Raw genomic sequence first — 18,438 nt, forward strand, 5'->3', positions numbered from 1 at the left:
CTACACATTTTGAACCATATCAACTTAATTATATTTCTAAAGCCCAAAATAAATTTAAACTTATAGATCATTTAAGTGGGCTTAATATAAATGGCAGGCCCATATACATTTTATTAAACTTATGAGCCCACTAATCAAATTATTAACAATCTCCCACTTAGGCTACATATGTCACTAGGTAATGCATATGATAAAGATAACTATATTGAGCTTAAAAATGCTATTCAACTATAGAAATATCATTTAAACAAATCTGGTCCATTAACTGAATAAGTATAGGACTAAAGTGATCTTTGCTACTATATTTGTAACAATGTCAAATCAATAATCACAATACTAATGTAATTAATGACATAGATCAAATATGGATGTGTAGCATGGAAATTACATAAAAATAATATGTACATGCATATTTCCAACTGACCCTCTTTATGACTCAAAAAGTCTAACAATTATATTTACAAGCACCATATGCTAAACAACAATAGTAAATCATGATTTTTATGTCATAGTTGTCAAGATGAACATATAGATTATTCTTGAACCTTAGTACATACAATAAACAAAAAATATCTTAATGCTCGATATGTGTCAAATAATTAAAATATAAAAGCAACACAAGCTCCCACTAATTTGGAATATCGTCCAAAAAGATAACTCCTATATAACCAACGTGATCATGAAATATTTTGGGTGGCAAACCCTTCGTGAGTGGGTCAGCTATCATAAGTTTGTGCTGATATGCTCAATTGACACCTGAAGACTCCGAACCCTTTCTTTCGCAACTAAGAACTTGATGTCAATATGCTTAGACTTTGACAAGCTATGATCGTTTTGGAATATAACTCAGTAGTTTTATTATCATAATTGATATTTAATAGTTTTTCAATACTATCAACAATTTGCAACCTGGTGATAAAATTTCGCAGCCATATCCTATGGTTGGATGCTTCATAGTAAGCTATAAATTTTACTTCCATAGTAAATGTGGCTATAAGCGTTTGTTTGACATTTTTCCAAGAAATAGCCCCTCCTACTAGGATAAAAACATAGCCTGAAGTGGATCTTTTGCTATCCAAGCACCTAGCAAAGTCGGAGTTTGAATAACCAATAACCTCTAAATGATCATATCTCCTATATGTGAGCATAAAATCTTTCGTTCTTTGCAAATACCACATAACCCATTTTACTGCTTTCTAGTGATCCAATCTAGGGTTACTTAGATAGCTACCCGACATCCCTACTATATACGTTATATCCGGACGCGTACATAGTAGGGCATACATGAGACTCCCTATAACAGAAGCGTAAGGGAATTTCTCTATTTCTTTTATCTCAAGTTCAATTTTAGGGTATTGTTGTAAACTAAATTTATCACCCTTTGCAACTACTGTATCCCTAGGTGCACAATTTTGTATGTCATATCTACTAAGCACCTTTTGAATATAAGCCTTTTGTGATAACCCAAGTATATACTTTGAACGATCATGATGTATCTGTATACCCAGCACAAAAGATGCATCACTAAGATCCTTCATATCGAAGTGATTGAATAGAAATTTCTTAGTGCCATGCAATAAGGCCTTATCACTGCTTGCTAGTAGTATTATCTACGTAAAGCACCAAGAAATAAACTTTCTCCCACTAAACTTGAGATATATGCATTGATCAACAGTGTTCTCTTGAATATCAAAAGAAGTAATCACTTAATCAAATTTCCGGTACCACTAACGGGATGCCTACTTTAAACCATAAATGGACTTCTTTAGTTTACATACTAGGTGCTTTGAATCCTTAGATTTAAAGTTCTCTGGTTGCACCATATAAATTGTCTCGTCAATGTGTCCATTGAGAAACGTAGTCTTTACGTTTATTTGATGTAGCTCCAAGTCATAATGAGCCACAAGTGTCATGATTACTCTAAAAGAATTTTTTGTTGGAACAGGTAAGAAAGTTTATTTGTAATCAATGCCTTCCTTTTGAGTGAAGCTTTTGGTTTTAAAAACCCATTTGCAAGTAATCGTTTTCGTACCTTCCGGTAATTCTACAAGGTCCCAAACACCATTGTCTTCCATAGATTTCATCTCTTCTTTCATGGCTTCGATCCACTTTTCAGAGTTAGCATATAGTTTGGCTTGATTGAAAGATGTAGGATAATCTTCTAATCCTGTATTAAACTCATGCTCTTGGAGATAGACAACATAATCATCAAAATTTGTTGATCTCCTTTCTCTAGTAGATCTCCTTAAAAGCACTACTATTTGAGATGGTTGAGATGTTTTCACCATCACTAAAGTTGATTCCTCAATCTGAGTGGATGTTTCCTCCAACTAGGTTGAAGGTAGCACAATAGTGTCTAAGTTCACTACATTATTCAGATTTGCTACAATAACAGTGTTAGGAATGGTTACCCAATCACCATCTATAGTAATAGTAGTGTCTATAATAGGAAAGTTGATACTTTCCTTAAAGATTATATTCCTTATTTTAGTGCTCCCACTATCCTCAATAAATTTGTCATTGCCTGTTTCGAAAAGGAGGAGTCAGAACTTGAAACATCTCGATCTTTCAGAATAACCCACAAAATAGCAGTTGACAGTTCTTAAGTCAAATTTTCTTTCATTTGGCTTATAAGGCCTAGCCTTAGTCGGACATCTCTAGACATGTAAATGCCTAATACTAGGCTTTTTGCTTGTCCATAACTCGTAAGGGGTTTTTGTCACTGCTTTACTAAATACTCTATTTAGTAAGTAAAGTGTAGTTTTTATTGCCTCACCCCCACAATGACTAGCAAAGAAGAATGGCTTATCATGCTTCTTACCCTGTCCTTCAAAGTTCGATTTCGTCGCTCAGCTACACCATCTTGATTTGATTTTCCTGGCATGGTATATTGAGGAACGATACCGCATTCAGCAAGGTATTGTGCAAAAGGCCTAGGACGTTGTTATCCTGATGCGTCATATCTGCTATAGTATTTGCCACCATGGTCAGATTTCACAGCTTTAATCTTCTTGGCTGGTTAGTTCTCAACTTCGGCTTTGAAGAGCTTAAACATGTCTAGGGATTGTGACTTCTCATAGATTAGGTACAAGTAACTATAGCATGAATAATCATCTATGAACGTAATAGAGTATGCTTGACCATTCGATGAAGCTTTAAGGAATGGTCCACATATATCTATATGTATTAGTTCTAAGACGCCATTGCACCTATTTGTACCTTTATTTCATTTATCAGTTGTTTTCCCTTTAATACACTCTATGCAAACATCAAAGTCTAACATATCAAGAGATTCAAAAATTCCTTATGACATCAACCTTTCTAGGCGTTGTTTTGATATATGCCCTAAGCGCCTATGCTACAACATAGAAGAATTCTCATTTGTCAATTTTCGCTCTATACCTATGTTACTTATATGCATAATTTTGTTGTCATTAGAAGTCAAAGTGTTTAATATGTAAAGCTTATCAATCAAGGAACCTGTACCAACAAAAACTGAATTTTAAAAAATACTAAATTTCCATTTCCAAATAAACAAGTGTAACCGAATTTGTCCAAACATGAAATAGAAACCAAATTCCGTTGAAAAGACGGTACAATGAAAGTATTTGCAAAATCCATAAATACGTTAGTTCCTAAACAGAGCTTAAAAACACCTATAGCTTCTATTTCAGCCCTTTCGCCATTTCCTGTAAAGATGTATCTTTCACCATTAGTTGGTTGTCGGTTCCTGAGACAACCCTACATAGTAACACTTATGTGAGTGATAACACTAGTATCCAACCACCAAGTGTCTTTTAGGCACAATTTCTAAATTAACTTCTAAACTGACAAAATTGAGAAGCTTATCTTTCTTTACACGCCATTTGGCATACTTGGGGCAATCTTTCTTCATATGGCCCGCTTTCATGCAGAACAAACAGTTGAATTCCTGATTATATTTCGTTTGCTCTTTATGGCCTAAAGTCCCAATTTCTATATTTTGCTTACTTTTATCTTTATTGTTTGTTCTCTTCTAAGGTGAATCCCAAATGAGCACTCTCATGTCTCATGCTTTAGTCTCTCTTCCTCTTGCACACACTGAGCTATATAAGCTCATTCAAAGTCTACCCTTTCTTTTGTGTTATAACTGATTTTGAACTGACTAAATTGTGTAGTAAGAAATATCAGGATTAAGTGCATGAGTATGTCATCAGAGATCTCTAACTTTAGTACCTTAAGTCTTGTCACGAGATTAGACATCTTTATTATGTACTCACGCATACTTCCTTTTCCTCGATACCGCATTGAGACAAGCTTAGTCAGGATAGTGCATGTCTCGACCTTTTCATTTGCAGTAAATCGGTCTGCTATCTGTTTGAGGAAAGATTTGGCATTTTCCTCTTCAGAAATTAAGCCTCTGATGGATTCTGAAATGGACAGCTTCATGATCATAAGACTCATGTGCTCCCATTTCTTAAATACAGTTTTCTGCTCAACAGTACTTTCATTGTTCAGATCTGTAGGGTGATCATGCCTGAATCCATAGTCAAGATCTATGCAGCCTAACACGATCATAACGTGTTCTTTCAATTTCTTGAAATTTATGCCATTAAGCATAGGGATATTGTTAACATTAACGGATATTGAGTTTGTTGCATAAAACAAAGAAAACTCACAATTATTAAACAATTAATTCTAGAAAATAACTAGTACGATATTAATATCAAGTGTTTGGATAGTAACATTAACTGTAAATGGTATCCTTGTCATAGTGATCAAGCATTGATAATAAATTATATCAATTAATAACTCTATCTTTGGACAGATTTACTAATTACATAGAAACCTCATGATTGTCACATGTTTATCACCACATCTATATATGCAATTCGGCCAAATGTTAATTTTCCTTTGGGCCAACTAATATCTGCATGAATTTGCATACACACAACCAATTAATTATTCACAATAGACACATAACCAATTAATCTACACAATAAAGGTCACTTTGGCGACATATTATTTCAACTAATCCATTTTCAATTATATTTCTTAAATAATTATGAGTTAATTCTTAAAATCTAAAAGAATTATGGACAAAATCTTTAATTTCCATAATTGAAAGAATTAAGTTAAATAATCTTAAAAAGAAAACCTTAAGTTGCAATTTCAATAATTACAACCAAACCGCATAGGAAATGACAATTAAGATTTTAAAACAAAAAATCCTAACCATTGCAAACTAAAATTACAGTCGCCACCGCAACATGAGCCCAAGAGACAGACGATCGCAGAGATCGCAGAGATCGCGTGATTCATGCTGTGAGAAAATACTTGAAACATGAATTCACTAAAAAAAAATGGATTCACGTGACCATACCTCTGAATTTGAATCTCGATTAAAAAATTCAACAAAGCATTCATTTGAAACATGGAAAGATTTGTATAATCTTTTACCAATTGAATACATCCATATAAAACAAAAAAACATCTCCTTTCTATGAGCGAAGGAACTGATCCAATAAATTGCTTCAGTCTTCCAAAAATAAAAATAAAAAGTGTTCATTTTCATATATCCTGAATCATAAACCGTAATTTCCAAAATTTCATAAGAAGAAAATTATGGCAATCTTAATTCTCAAAAATTATATCAAACATAATTCAACATTGCTCTGATACCAATTAAAAGACTTTCTTAAATCCAAATCAGGATCAATTGAATCATGTAAATATAATTCTAGAAATATTAAAATAATATAAAAACTAATATGAATCGATAATCACTGCCATTGATGCCAGAAAAAAAATGAAAGAGATGATTGGGAACTTCTAGGGGATAGGTTTCATATGTTTTAGTTTCCCATGTAAGGGAGAATAGGAGCTGAATCAATATTTTAAAACCATCCTCAGAAATCACAATCCAATAAGCTTTATCCCATTAATTGTGACATAAACTTATATGTATTTAAAACCATATCAATTTAATTATATTTCTAGAGCCCAAAATAAATTTAAACTTATAGATCACTTAAGTAGGCTTAACAAAAATAACAAACCCATATACATTTTACTAAACATATGAGCCCACTTGTTAATAGAAGGTTCTAATCAATTCTCATATAATGTTCCGTTCTCAATCTAATGATAAATTGGCCCTTGCGTTCTAGTAGTTGTATTCTACAAGTGAAAAAGCGAAAGGCCCTGGCCCTCCCCATTGATCTAAACAGGAAATACCATTCATATCCAAGTTTGGGATAACGCATCTATGAATCAGATCGAGATTCTTTCCATGTACTTCTATTCCCCTTTTTCTCTGCCACTACACAAGAGGGAGGGAATACTAAGCATTCACAACATCAATGAAATTGTCTATAGATAATCTGGAAGCCAGAATTTCAACTTACATTCATTCTTATGCCAGAGTCTGCAAGACTCCAAAGTATATTTTTTGTGTGTCATCTTATAGCTACCACTACAAAACTGAACTTCTCGCTTCTCCACAAAGTGCTTGAACTCATCGCACATCAAGAAAACCTAGCCTTCGTTCTGTTCTGTATTCATATATTATAAAATAATACATCATACAATAAGGTGACAAATCTGAAATAAAAGGAACTGCATTCTATAAAAAGGCTGAATTCTACTAGTTCCCAAGAAGAGGAGCTGCTGGGCATACAGTAGTACTGCATCTTACACATGGGCACTACAAGATAGTGGTGGATCTCTGATTCCTGCTGCCAAATAAGTTTTCAAATAACTTTGGTGCCATTGGAGGAAGATCCATTGGTACTGGAGCCATGAAATTGACAATCTTTTCGTGAACATGATACCTGAAAAGTACAGAAGCTCCAATCATTTTATGAAGCTAAAACCGAAAGTAAGACAATTAGTCCCCCTTGACACCTCCCTCCAAAAAGGTGATAAAGGCAACAAAATATTACCTAATCTTCCGGCTCTTTGAAGCACGGCGGTCAACAACTTTACGCTTCTTAGGCTGCAACTTCTTTAAAGCATAAAATGCCGTCTCTGCAATCAAGGAAATGAAAGTCAGTCACAGAGCATCATGAAAGTACACGTCGCCTGCTACAGCTAAAAATGATATATAAGGTTCTAACACTCAAAAGCAGTTTGGTTCGGGAATAGTGATCAATACAAGTGGCCATCCACCACTTACAAGTTACCGACTCAAAAGCTCTTTTTGGCAACCCAATTGCCTAGGTACCTAGAGCCTGTATAAAGTCCCAGGCTACAACATGACATCTTCAGTAGTTTATTCACAAAAGATGTTTCACAAGTTGAAGGAATATACTCTTCATAATGGTAGACACTTCTATGCTATAAAGACACAATCATTTTATAAATTCTAGTATGTATTTTCCTGTGTACATACTGCTTATCAAGAGTATCTCTCTTAGAGGAATGCAGATGCTTTGGAATAAGAAATGATTTAAACTTCCCAGCAGATTATTCAACAATGAACTTACATGAAATTTTGATAAATAGGATTCAAGGCTGTGGTGCATAAAAGTAAACTGTTACTATATTTTCATAATTTATTGCGCACTGACAAATGATATAATAAATCAACGAGGACAAATTAATTACAGAACATCCTGCGTTACAGCATGTATATTAGAAGAAAAAAACTTCCGGTTATACCACTTCCAGAAATCCACATATCCACATAGTCACACATTATATCAGACCATGCAGATTATCCACATTGCCTAGGACTTCCTAGGCAATTTGCCAACCTTGCAGAAGACCATCAACAAATTCATTTCCCAACACTATAAGTGTATGCGTTTTATTCTTACAGCCTATACCCTAAATTATTCTTGAACCAAAGGGCCACTATGAATGCAAGGTTTCCTTTTCAGCTTTTACTGATTAGTGATTACTCTTCTGAGTTGCCTCCTTAGAACAAAAGATAAGCAGACTTAGAATGAATGGGACTGAATATAGAAAAAGAAACTGACCAGATGCTGCAAGATCACATGACTCAAAGAATTCCTTGAGGAGTTGCTGGTAAAATTCAGAGTCATCAAGAAGTTCAGGATCACCATCCACATTGCCTTCCTAAGAATTGCTCCACAGTATAAGGACTCATATTATCTCAATGTGTACTTAATTGTCATAACATACGTTCAAAAAACAAGCAATAATAAATCTAAAATATGCAGTATAATTTCCTGACTACTTGAGTAGAAGCATATATGAAGTAAGCATTAGTTAAAACCTCTTTTGTAGAGTTGGACTCTGCCGGAACCTGCACGTGAAGCAAAGGTATGTCAGATATTCAGATTTTAAAACCATTTTCTTGAAGGTAGTCTAAATGTTTAAACTTACTTCCCCAAAAATACCAACTGAAGACCTCCTTAACTGCATCCTCTTAATCATTCTGGTAGGGTCTCTCATGTAACCAGCTACTTGGTCACTAATATTCTGCATCGATAGATAGAAAACAATGAAAATGAACAATGACATCAGCTAAGCATTCCAACCAACATCTACTCATAAACTGCTAAAAGGAAGAGACAAAGAAAAAAGTTGCCTGATTGAAAGCATGCAATTTGCCTTTTAAAGCAGCAGCACCAGTTGTCACTTGTGTCTTCCTCTGCCATTTGTCTACTGCACTATTCCTGTATGGTGCTATTCTGCACATGATGTAGAATACTATCATTTGTGAACTTAGCTTCTGCATGCTTGTCAAAATTAACAGCTGAAAGAAACGACGCAGAACAACAGGTGCTGAATAAAAGATCACGAGCATGGGAATTCAAATTTCCAATTCTTACTAATCAGCATCTTCATGGGCATTAAGTATTTTGTTATGCCACACCAATGAGCACAACATTTCAGCTAGAGTAACGTTTTGTCTCACAAGTACGTTCACTAGTTGGATTTGTCTTCATGCTAAGGTGGCATTTACAGCAAAGAGATTGTCACAGTACCCAACTTCAAAATTGGGTCTTATATGAGGTAAATGCATTAAGAGAAGACCAATTTAGCAAACAGTGCAGTACAGCTTGATGGGCAGTTGCTTTTGGGAGAACTACAATTTATATGGACATGTCAACACTACTCTATCAATAGGGTTCAATGTACAGAAAAATGCTATAGAGCTTCTATTACCAGTATTAGACAGCTACTTGAAAATAATTTCTGATGTGGTGTTAACAAGCTCCAGAATGTGCAGTCAACACTACTTTCACTTCTGTTGGTATAGTACTTAAAATCTTACGCGGAATACTCATGGTATATTTATCGTCCTACTAAGTCGGTAGCAGATTCCAATGATGGCCATGGCATAGGCATAGACTGTGCCAACCACCGGCCAGCACGGCATGGCACCGGTGCCACGGCACTTGCCGGCCGTGCCATAAAAGAGGGAGAGAAAAAGGTAAGGAACTACTCACCTTCGCAGTTGCCACTCGTCATCGCCCAAGTTCGCACCCCCATCGGGTGCCCTAGCCCGAGGGAGGGAGGAAGAAAAGAGAGAGGATCAAGTCCACAACTTAAGCTTTTAAACCGACCCTCTCTCTCTCCCCCTCGGGCTAGGGCATCCAATGGGAGTGTGAACTCGGGCGACGATCAGCCACGACAAGCTCGCGATGAGGTCGCGACGAAACTACTAGGAGGGGTGCCATGCGGCACCTCTCGTGTCACGTGCTAGTACGTCGCCGGCATAACCATCCATGACAAATTCACAACTTATGTTGTCACAACTAACAAGCCTGAATAACTAACAATAATAAGCAGCTATTCCCAACTATTAAGGGTAAGTTATATGGATCCTTATTTCCCATTCATCTATATAATAAATTCTTTGCTAAGTTTTGGCATCATATCCTCTTTCACTTCCTTCCACTTCAGTTTTTCCCTTCCCTCCATCATAAGGCACCTTCTACTTCTATAATTCTCTGCTAGCTGGATCAAATGCTTTAAATTTGATGCTCATGAAATTCCTTTATACTCTTACATTTTATTTCGTACAAGTTTTTTCAAAATGCCAGTTTTACCAATAGTCACCAAGAATTATGCATGATATCTGATTCTTCTTCAACAAAGCAGCATGAGAATATGGAGACATGGTAACCAAGGAGCAAATTGAAAAAAGAAGAAAAAAGCATTACCCAGCACTGTCACTTACATTGTAAAAATAAAATAAGGCCATTTATCCATTGATGGCATATATTTACTGGCCAGTACAAGTAGCATTAATTATCAAACCTAGCAAAATTCTATTGCAAATATTATGACAGTTGATACAGAAAAACAAAATATCTTCAAGTGAAAAGAAGTATGGCCGACCTGAGGCCAAGGAAAAAATAGATATACACTTGCTTAATTACAAGGTTGGTCAGTAAATCAAACATATTTTAGCTTAAGATTTTGTCTGGTTCCTATAACATCTATGCTATCTGGGTATTGAACCTATTTCTAACTTCCAAAGGATTCTTTCAATTCTAAAGTTGATAGATGATATCATCTACTAAAACCATAATTACTTGCAAAAAGAACATTGCAATAGTAAATACATCTCAAAACATATTATTAATTTTACTATAGGAGATCAAAGAAATACCTGCGTTGCATTCTATCTATGCAAAACCACTCTTCATCATCCTGTCCCTTCAATTCATGAGGAAAATCATGCTCTCCATTATATTCTTTGCTCTCTCCTTGATTATATCAAAGCAAAACAAAGCAACTCTAATCAATTTATAATTCAGCTGAAAATAACACTAACCAAGTTGGAGAAGATATGTATATCCATTGACTAATATAAAACATTAAACATAAAACATACACCTTGCTAATCAATGAGATCGTCATTTTATATGATAAAATATCTCATGATTCTAATTGAATAAATTATTCAGAAGCAATCTGGTCAGGGACAGGGTTCTAGGGCAACAGAAACACTTTGGCAAAGAAATAAAGCTGCAAACAGAAAGTATAGAATATATCCAAAAGGAAACATCACTGAGAGCAAGAGAGCTACATCTAGTAAAGGAATAACTGGACCTAAATATAAAATTACCTCAAAAGAAAGTGACATCAATTATCACCAAGCACCATCTTGTTAAAATGTCTTTGAAAGTGGCATGTCTCCTGAAAATAACCTAAAAGCCAGCTGGCTATGCTTTTAAATTACTTTATTTTATTTTGATTTTATTGATGTTTACATTTGATTTACGTGGTCTAAGAAAACACTGAGGCAGGAGTGGACCTTAATTAAGCTTCTACTAATGGTATTATGAACATTAAGGCACTGGTGAAGTGTTAATTATGGAACAAATTTAGCCAATGGTGAACTTTGTGTGAGCCTTATATCAAGGATTTAACACTGCAAGAGAGTGTCAGCACAGAAGCATGTCCAACTGTCATAGTCCTCATTCTATTGGCTAAACTAAAGGAAGGATAGGAAGAGGAGAGAGGTTGAAGAGAGGTGTTCAACTATTCATATAATTCCACTTTCCAAAAACAAACAGCCCGGAGGAACTGAAGCCTAAGACATAATGAGTCTCTGATAAGCCAAAGCAACTCAAGATAGGGTAACTGTGAACATCATGAACCTTTCATCACCACAGTAAGTTTCCAAAATAGAAAAGAGAACAAAGATATAAAATATAATTAACTGGGTTTCCAACAGTTTAATTGCATCAAAAGGCAAAGTTAAAGATGGGAGTAAAACAGAACATAGATATCCTTATAGAAAGACCTTTACTACTGACTATTATTCCATTCCAAAAGCTACTAAATGAGGTTGACAAATGGGCCAGGATCAAAGGTCAGAAGATTCGACAAAGTACTGTAAGACAAAAAATTAGAAGGTGTGATAAAAGATTGAGATCATACCATTTGTCCCTTGAACAACAGAAGGATTCTTCTCAAGCAAAGCCTGTTCGTAATATCAGAAATAAATATTATACTTAGTAGCACTATACTAGAACTCCAAAATATATGCTATCATAATTTTACAAAAAGAAAGAAGCCACAGAAGAAAAAAGAGAATACCTCCTGCAGCTCCAACATGCAGCTTAAAGTCTGCTTAGATGATTGTATTAGATCCAAATATGCCTTACTAACTGCTTCATCTGAATTGCAAAATGATGATCTAACAGATTCCTGATGTATGAATTTCTAGCAAATCTTAGATGACAACAATGACAGAACAAAGTATATATAGCAAAGGGTCACCAGACCAAAAAATAATTAATAAGATCAATAATGGAGTTCTCTGATGAAACACACCTTTGGTAATTTGTTTGAAGTTGAAAATGCCTTCTGCAGTATGAACCTGAACTCTAGAGTTTTGTCCCAAAGTGCCTTTAATGAGATAAGAGAGGGAAATAAGCTCTGAGCGTATATTACTGGACTTCAGAAAATCCATATCATACAGAACTACAATGATCCACCTATAAAAGACTATTTTTTGTTCTCTTCTTCTCTTTCTCACTTAACCTTGGCTAATAGTACAGCAACTTCCTAAGCATTGATAAACTCCCAAGTAAAAGAGCTAGTTAATTGGATATAGAATCATCCAAAAGATCTCCATGAAGCAGGTCGTACAAAAAAATTGCCTTTTCCCTCTTATTTTATGTTCTGAAGAAAAGATATCATTGCCTCACCCGAATTTCAAAGTCATATTGCATATACCATGCTTTTCGACAGTTACAATTCAATGTTGAGTCACAGTTTTGTAACCAAGGATTAATGTTAACATGAAGCGCTCATTAGAATCTATTAATTTTCCATGAAACTTAATGAGGTATAAAATTCAACAGATCCTATGCCTCAGACCACCAGAACTCATGGAGGGTGCATGAGTATTATTGGCAATGAACAACAGAGTATCTAGAAGCTTCTTTAAATTTACAGTTTGCACCGTCCTACAGATCTTGTGTTAACTTTGATGTTTTTATTTTGGTCCTGCATTTTATGCATAACAGTTCTTTAATTAATTAGGAATTTAAATTTCTACAGAAATCTAAAGCTTTATGCGTCGATTAGATTGAACTTTAAGATATAGGAATGGTTGCAAACTCTTCTTAAAAGATAAAATATGCATTGAAAAATCTGCATGCAATTATTGTTTCTCAAAAAGGGTATCCATATGCAACTAAATACTCTTGAATTATTTTCCACAGTTTAGAAGTACAATTGGAATCTTTAAGAAATTAACTCCTCTAAAATATTTACTCTGTGCAATTGTTCAGTTACAATATATGTTTTGTTAGGCATTTGTATTTTAATAAACTTAGTTTTTCTATTACTTACTATTTTCTTTTCAAAGTTTAAACAAAGATGCAGCAAATGATCTAATCTATTTCCAAACACATCTTCTTTTACCACTACTGATTTGAAATGGCTTAGGAGACAAATAGCAATATATAATGATAATTATACGTAAATATATTTCCAATTTCATCAATATTATTTAATATCAAAATAAGCTAGTAAACTTAAGCCGTAATGTTAAGTCCGTTGGAGTTCCTAAACCATATTGACCAAATGGTAATACAAAACCAGTTCAAGCATTTCATCACATTCACTTCTATAGATGTTCGTCTAATTATATATGGATGTCGATATTTTATACATGCAGATTTTTTGCATATTTGCTTCCTATGAACATAAGGACGAAATATGAGAATACTAGGAAACAAGACGGACTAGTAAGTATCTTGATCGTAAACATGATACCTTTTGATTCTTTACTGCCTGGCCTTTTAAAGCATCCTCATCCTTGTGACGTCTCAAATTCTTCAAGAGATCTCTTAATGACAAAAGATTAAAAGTTTTAATGGTGATGAATTATGTAAAGCGCATAAATGGCGATTAACAGGCAGAATGAAGTAGACTACACTGTTTTACAACTTGCAACAAGAGAATTTGATACATATTGAAGAGCTTTACCAATGAGATAATAGTGCAAATGTTCCATGGTAACTATATTTAATATGCTATTACACCATAAAAGAATAGCTAACAACATAAGCAATTGCATCAGCAGCACATGATCGATTCCAAGATCTGTGAAACGTCAGTTCAGGAACCAAGGAACTCTTTGCTCATTGTAACTCATGTAAAGTCAAGATAACAAATTCACATCGATGTAGAGATAAATTAAAGGAAAGTACTTCTTACAAGCCACAAGAATAAAAATCACGTTTGGGCTTTATGAGAACATAATGAACATAACTTTTCTACTCTCTAGCAACATAATTGACCATTATTAGAAGGATAGCCATTGAATGATTTACCTATGTTACATAAGAAATTTAAGAATCTCTCTTCAAAAAGAGAATCAATGGTTTACAATTATATATACACTTTTTTCCTAAAGGGGGAGGGATGCAGAACACAGTAACTAGTCCTTCTATAAGAAAGTCAACTTGCCTTGCACATATTTATGAAATTAAAGACCATTAAATATTGAATGTATATCTTCTTGCATAAGTAGCCATATACCTTGGCCATGGCCTTTTGCATACTGCAGCAGCCCTTAGAAGTTAGAACAACAGGTCTAGTTTTTCAAAACCAGTTTTGCATTCTAGTATGCCACATAAAGCCATAAACTATTACCCTTAATTGAAAGAAGTCAATCTAATTAAATATTGTTCAAGCATTAGTTTTAACATGATGAAAGACTACAGTTGAATGGAAGAATTTGATAATTTGAAGAAGGCACTTACTACAAGATGATACTCCTCTTACATTAAGTTTCCTTCTTCAGATAATATAGGGACTTTCAATGCTTGTTTTCTTTTCTATAGAACTTAAATTCTTATAATTATGGAGTCCATGATCGCCTCAAAACAAAGATTCAGCCCAGTAACAAGGGTAATATATCAAAAAGTAATTGATGCGGGCAGGTTTCTGGTATTTTTACATGATTAAGTAACTTGGTATTTGATGAACTTGAAAGAAACTAAATGATCTTTTTACCTTCTTTCAACTCTAAAACTGACAAGATGATCTTGATGAAATATCCGTTAATTAGCACTAAAGTAGTCTCTATTTTAACATTGTTCATGCACACTTGAAAGGTTGATAATTAGCGAATAGCTAGTTATCACAACAAACCAAATTATAAAGCTATTTACTTTTTTATTTTTATTTTAAAGATTTGGAGAAAAAAGAAAAGAAAAGAAAAAAGAATAACTCACTGCTCCGCATTGCGAAGATTGAGATACTCCTTTTCAAGTTCCTCCATCTCCGCGTCTCTCCCACCATGGATTTGCCCCTCGTCACCCTCTCCGTCCTCTTCCTCCTATTAACTCCCACAATCCGAAACAACATTAGGCAACAAAAAAAAAAAAAAAAAGGAGCAAAGCAATAAAGATTACTAGGATGGAAAAGGTACCATCTCGCTTCCTCCATTGCTCTCTTCTTCAGAACCGCTTCCATTCCCATCGCCATCAGAATTGAACCCCATCTGACTACTCTCGGGATCGCTGCTGTCCTCCGAACCGCTTCCGTCCTCGCTATCCACTCGTCTCGATCGCTTCGAAGCTGTTCCCATGACTCTCGGCAGTTGAGGATGGTCTAGGAGAAGTAAAGAGATTGATAGCGAGCGAGAGAGAGATTACAAGGCAGTGAGGGCGAGTATGTGGAGGCGGCGGCGGACGAAGTGGAAGTAATAGAAGACGAGTACGGAGGAGGAGAATACGCAGAGGAGGGCTGGGTGGGCGGGCACGGCGAAGGGAAAAGGAGGGTGGGTGAGGGCGAATAAGGACTCAGGAGGAGAGGAGATGGAGGGTTTTAGGCTACGGGTCGGGTCTGGAAAGGATTTGGGCCTGGCCCAGTTCAGGTTCAGGCTTTATTTGAGCCCGAAAAATTCCAGGCTGGCTCTGGTGGGCATTCTACAAGCCTTTTTCTTTCTTTTTTTAAATAAAAAAGAAAAAAGAAAAATAGTCTGGAGGCAATAAATAAATTTAATAAAAATATATTTTGTTTTCTATCTATACCAATAAATACACAAATATTCATATCATTCTTATATCATTAGATAATATATACACTAAATAAGTTCATGCACTATGTTAGGGAATGACCAAAATAATTAAAATAAGGACAAAATGAGACTAGAATAATCATTGTTGTAGATATACAAAGGCATTTTTTTTATTTATTTATATAAGTAACATGACATTTAAACTTATTTTATTTTAGTAAATAGTCACTTATGTCTACAATCTAACAGTAACATACTATGAACAGAAGAAAATATAGCAGAAAGGATGATATTTATGCAATCTTGGGCATTTTGGGAGAAAAGCAATTGGAGAACAAAAGAATCCAAAGCATATAAATTGATGAATTTAATAAAGAAAAAAACATAAGAATTTACAAAGTCTGTTAGGGTGGGATTGATACCGGTGGTGTGGTGGTAGTGGTGTGTAAAGGATAAATAAGAAATCTCAAGGGGATAGAAGCCATGGGAGAAGAGGAGGGAGAAGTGGAGGAAGGATTGTTACCTTCTAAGAAGCCGTCGATATTGATGGAAGAAGTAGGCATGGCGTTGTCGAGAGAGCAAGAATGGCTTCATCAAGAGAGGGAGGAATAAAGCTAGGGCACCGTGGGTTTTCATGCCCAATTTTTCTTACTTGATTCTCACTCGTTTGTATTCGCTTCACAAGTTAAAAGGATTAATGTGTTTATCCATTTAACCGAGCCAATATACAACCAATAGTTTAGAAATGCTTCTTGACATATTATGAGCGTATTCGGTCATATCCACTAATTAAATTAATAGAAATTTGTATATGACATCTTGTCTTTTAATAAAATTATAATTTACATCCTATATTTCACTATTTATAAATAGAGCCTTATAATTTAATGAATATATACAGAAAATATCCTAATATTAGACTTGTTAATTAAACTTAACCAAACTCCTCGGTTAAGTTAACTATACTGATAAAATTATATCCAACTCAAGCTAACCCATCGTAGCCTAACCTAATCTAACACATACCAACCTATACCCGTATGAGATTAGATTACCAAACCCATTCCAACTTAGAAAATAAAAAGCCTTACATTCGCTCATTTTAACTTTTGTTTGGAAGAGAAGAGAGTTAGATTATACACAGTAAGATAGCTTAAAAAAGAGTTAGATTTTGGTCAAACTATTTTATTGTCCTAAAATAATTGGTCTAAATTAATAAAAAGTCACCGATGAAAATAACAATTTACTTGATGAAACCTACGCGATTGCTTACTTGACAAAAACTATAGTAGTTTGGTAAATAATATGTTAAATATCGATTAAATGCTCTCGATCATTATGATCCTATCGTGAGAGTTACTCCGATATTTCAACATCCCTAATCCTAATCCTCCTCTAAATGAGATGAGAAGAGATGCAAATAGATAGTGTTGATAGTAAAACCTAAAAAATGTGATCAATTGATTCCTCTTCATGTCACATAGGGCACCAGAAGTTGCCTAATGTTTCCTCCTTGTTGCCTCTCTTATATTCAGTTCTATTTTCAGAATAATTTGAAGCTTCCAAGTCCTGCTGCTAGCCAAGATTGGGGGGCTTTTTTTATTCTCTTTTTTTTTTCAACATCACACAATTTTTATATAAATATTTTATGGAATAACAAAAAATTAATTACTAAAAGTAGATGGGAAAGTTTAGTTTCTTAAACAGTTTTAAAACTGAGGCTATTTCTTAAAATTATTTATGCATACAGTATTATTTTGATTATCGTACATAACAAACATTAGAGTGGGTTTAAGATTACGTCGGTCGATCGCTTCTTGTAGAATAATTTCAATACTAATATAACTATACTAGTTTTTAATACAAGTATAAAAGAAACTATTCTTGTATTTTTTATAATCTAATATAGTATGTAATAGTTACACCTAATGTGACATACTAATTAAATTATAGTTTGGCAAATAACTGATGTACTCTTTAGAAAATTTTTATAAATCACACCTTATATTTTACTTATTTTGTTATTTATATCTTATCTTCGAGAATTTTATAACTAGATCCCTCCTTTTTCTTTATAATTTTTATTAAACACCTTAGGTTAATATAATCTAATCATAACTAAACAAAATAGTACTAGCAAAAGAATATTCTATTATAACACCGATTAATTTATAGAACCTAATGTACTCATATTTTCATCTCATAGTTATAAAAAATGACCCTCCCAATGTTCTTCAACCTATAAAGAGAGAGAGAAGCCTCTCATCCTTCTCACATAGCCAAAGGCAAAAAAAAAAAAAAAAAAAAAGGCCTCGGAAACAAACCACCAAGTTGCACCTTCCTCATCCACCCTCCTCTTCCTCACTGAGCTCCTTCACCGTGCAAGCACCCCCCGTCAACCAAATCGGGTTCTCTCTCTCTCTCTCTCTCTCTCTCGTCCACAACTGAGATCCACCTCCTCCAATGAGGGTAAGACGAGGAAAAATGAT

General features: G+C 34.5%; 1 protein-coding gene across 3 annotated transcripts; it reads right to left on the bottom strand.

Moving 5' to 3' along the window:
• Window positions 1-6,105: 6,105 nt before the first annotated feature.
• LOC140771685 (uncharacterized) lies at window positions 6,106-17,882 on the bottom strand. Of its 3 annotated transcripts, none has more exons than XR_012106208.1 (14): window positions 15,359-17,881; window positions 15,162-15,265; window positions 13,696-13,768; window positions 12,244-12,318; window positions 12,007-12,117; window positions 11,848-11,890; window positions 10,571-10,667; window positions 8,537-8,639; window positions 8,332-8,427; window positions 8,222-8,251; window positions 7,962-8,061; window positions 6,924-7,008; window positions 6,387-6,812; window positions 6,106-6,301 (listed from the first exon to the last, which is right to left on the bottom strand). XR_012106208.1 is itself a non-coding variant. In XM_073113291.1 (14 exons), the coding sequence occupies exons 2-14, from the start codon at window positions 15,428-15,430 to the stop codon at window positions 6,686-6,688; spliced, it is 1,116 nt and encodes a 371-aa protein (XP_072969392.1). In that variant the 5' UTR covers window positions 15,431-15,507; window positions 15,585-17,882; the 3' UTR covers window positions 6,364-6,685. The 3 variants fall into 3 exon arrangements, 2 of the variants coding, with proteins under 2 accessions (XP_072969392.1, XP_072969391.1); XM_073113291.1 differs by lacking the exon at window positions 6,106-6,301 and having other exon boundaries at window positions 6,364-6,812; window positions 15,359-15,507; window positions 15,585-17,882; XM_073113290.1 differs by lacking the exon at window positions 6,106-6,301 and having other exon boundaries at window positions 6,364-6,812.
• Window positions 17,883-18,438: the final 556 nt, after the last annotated feature.

Source organism: Typha angustifolia, chromosome 12, assembly GCF_048772165.1.
Source record: "Typha angustifolia cultivar Huaian chromosome 12, ASM4877216v1, whole genome shotgun sequence".
In the NCBI taxonomy this organism is placed as follows: Eukaryota; Viridiplantae; Streptophyta; class Magnoliopsida; order Poales; family Typhaceae; genus Typha; species Typha angustifolia.

Coding starts and splice junctions, on each gene's coding strand:
- LOC140771685 (XM_073113290.1), bottom strand. CDS start 15,517: ATGGGAACAGCTTCGAAGCGATCGAGACGAGTGGATAGCGAGGACGGA. Junction 8,428..8,536: donor AATTGCATGCTTTCAATCAG/GCAACTTTTTTC, acceptor CTATCGATGCAG/AATATTAGTGACCAAGTAGC. Junction 8,062..8,221: donor AGTCCAACTCTACAAAAGAG/GTTTTAACTAAT, acceptor AGCAATTCTTAG/GAAGGCAATGTGGATGGTGA.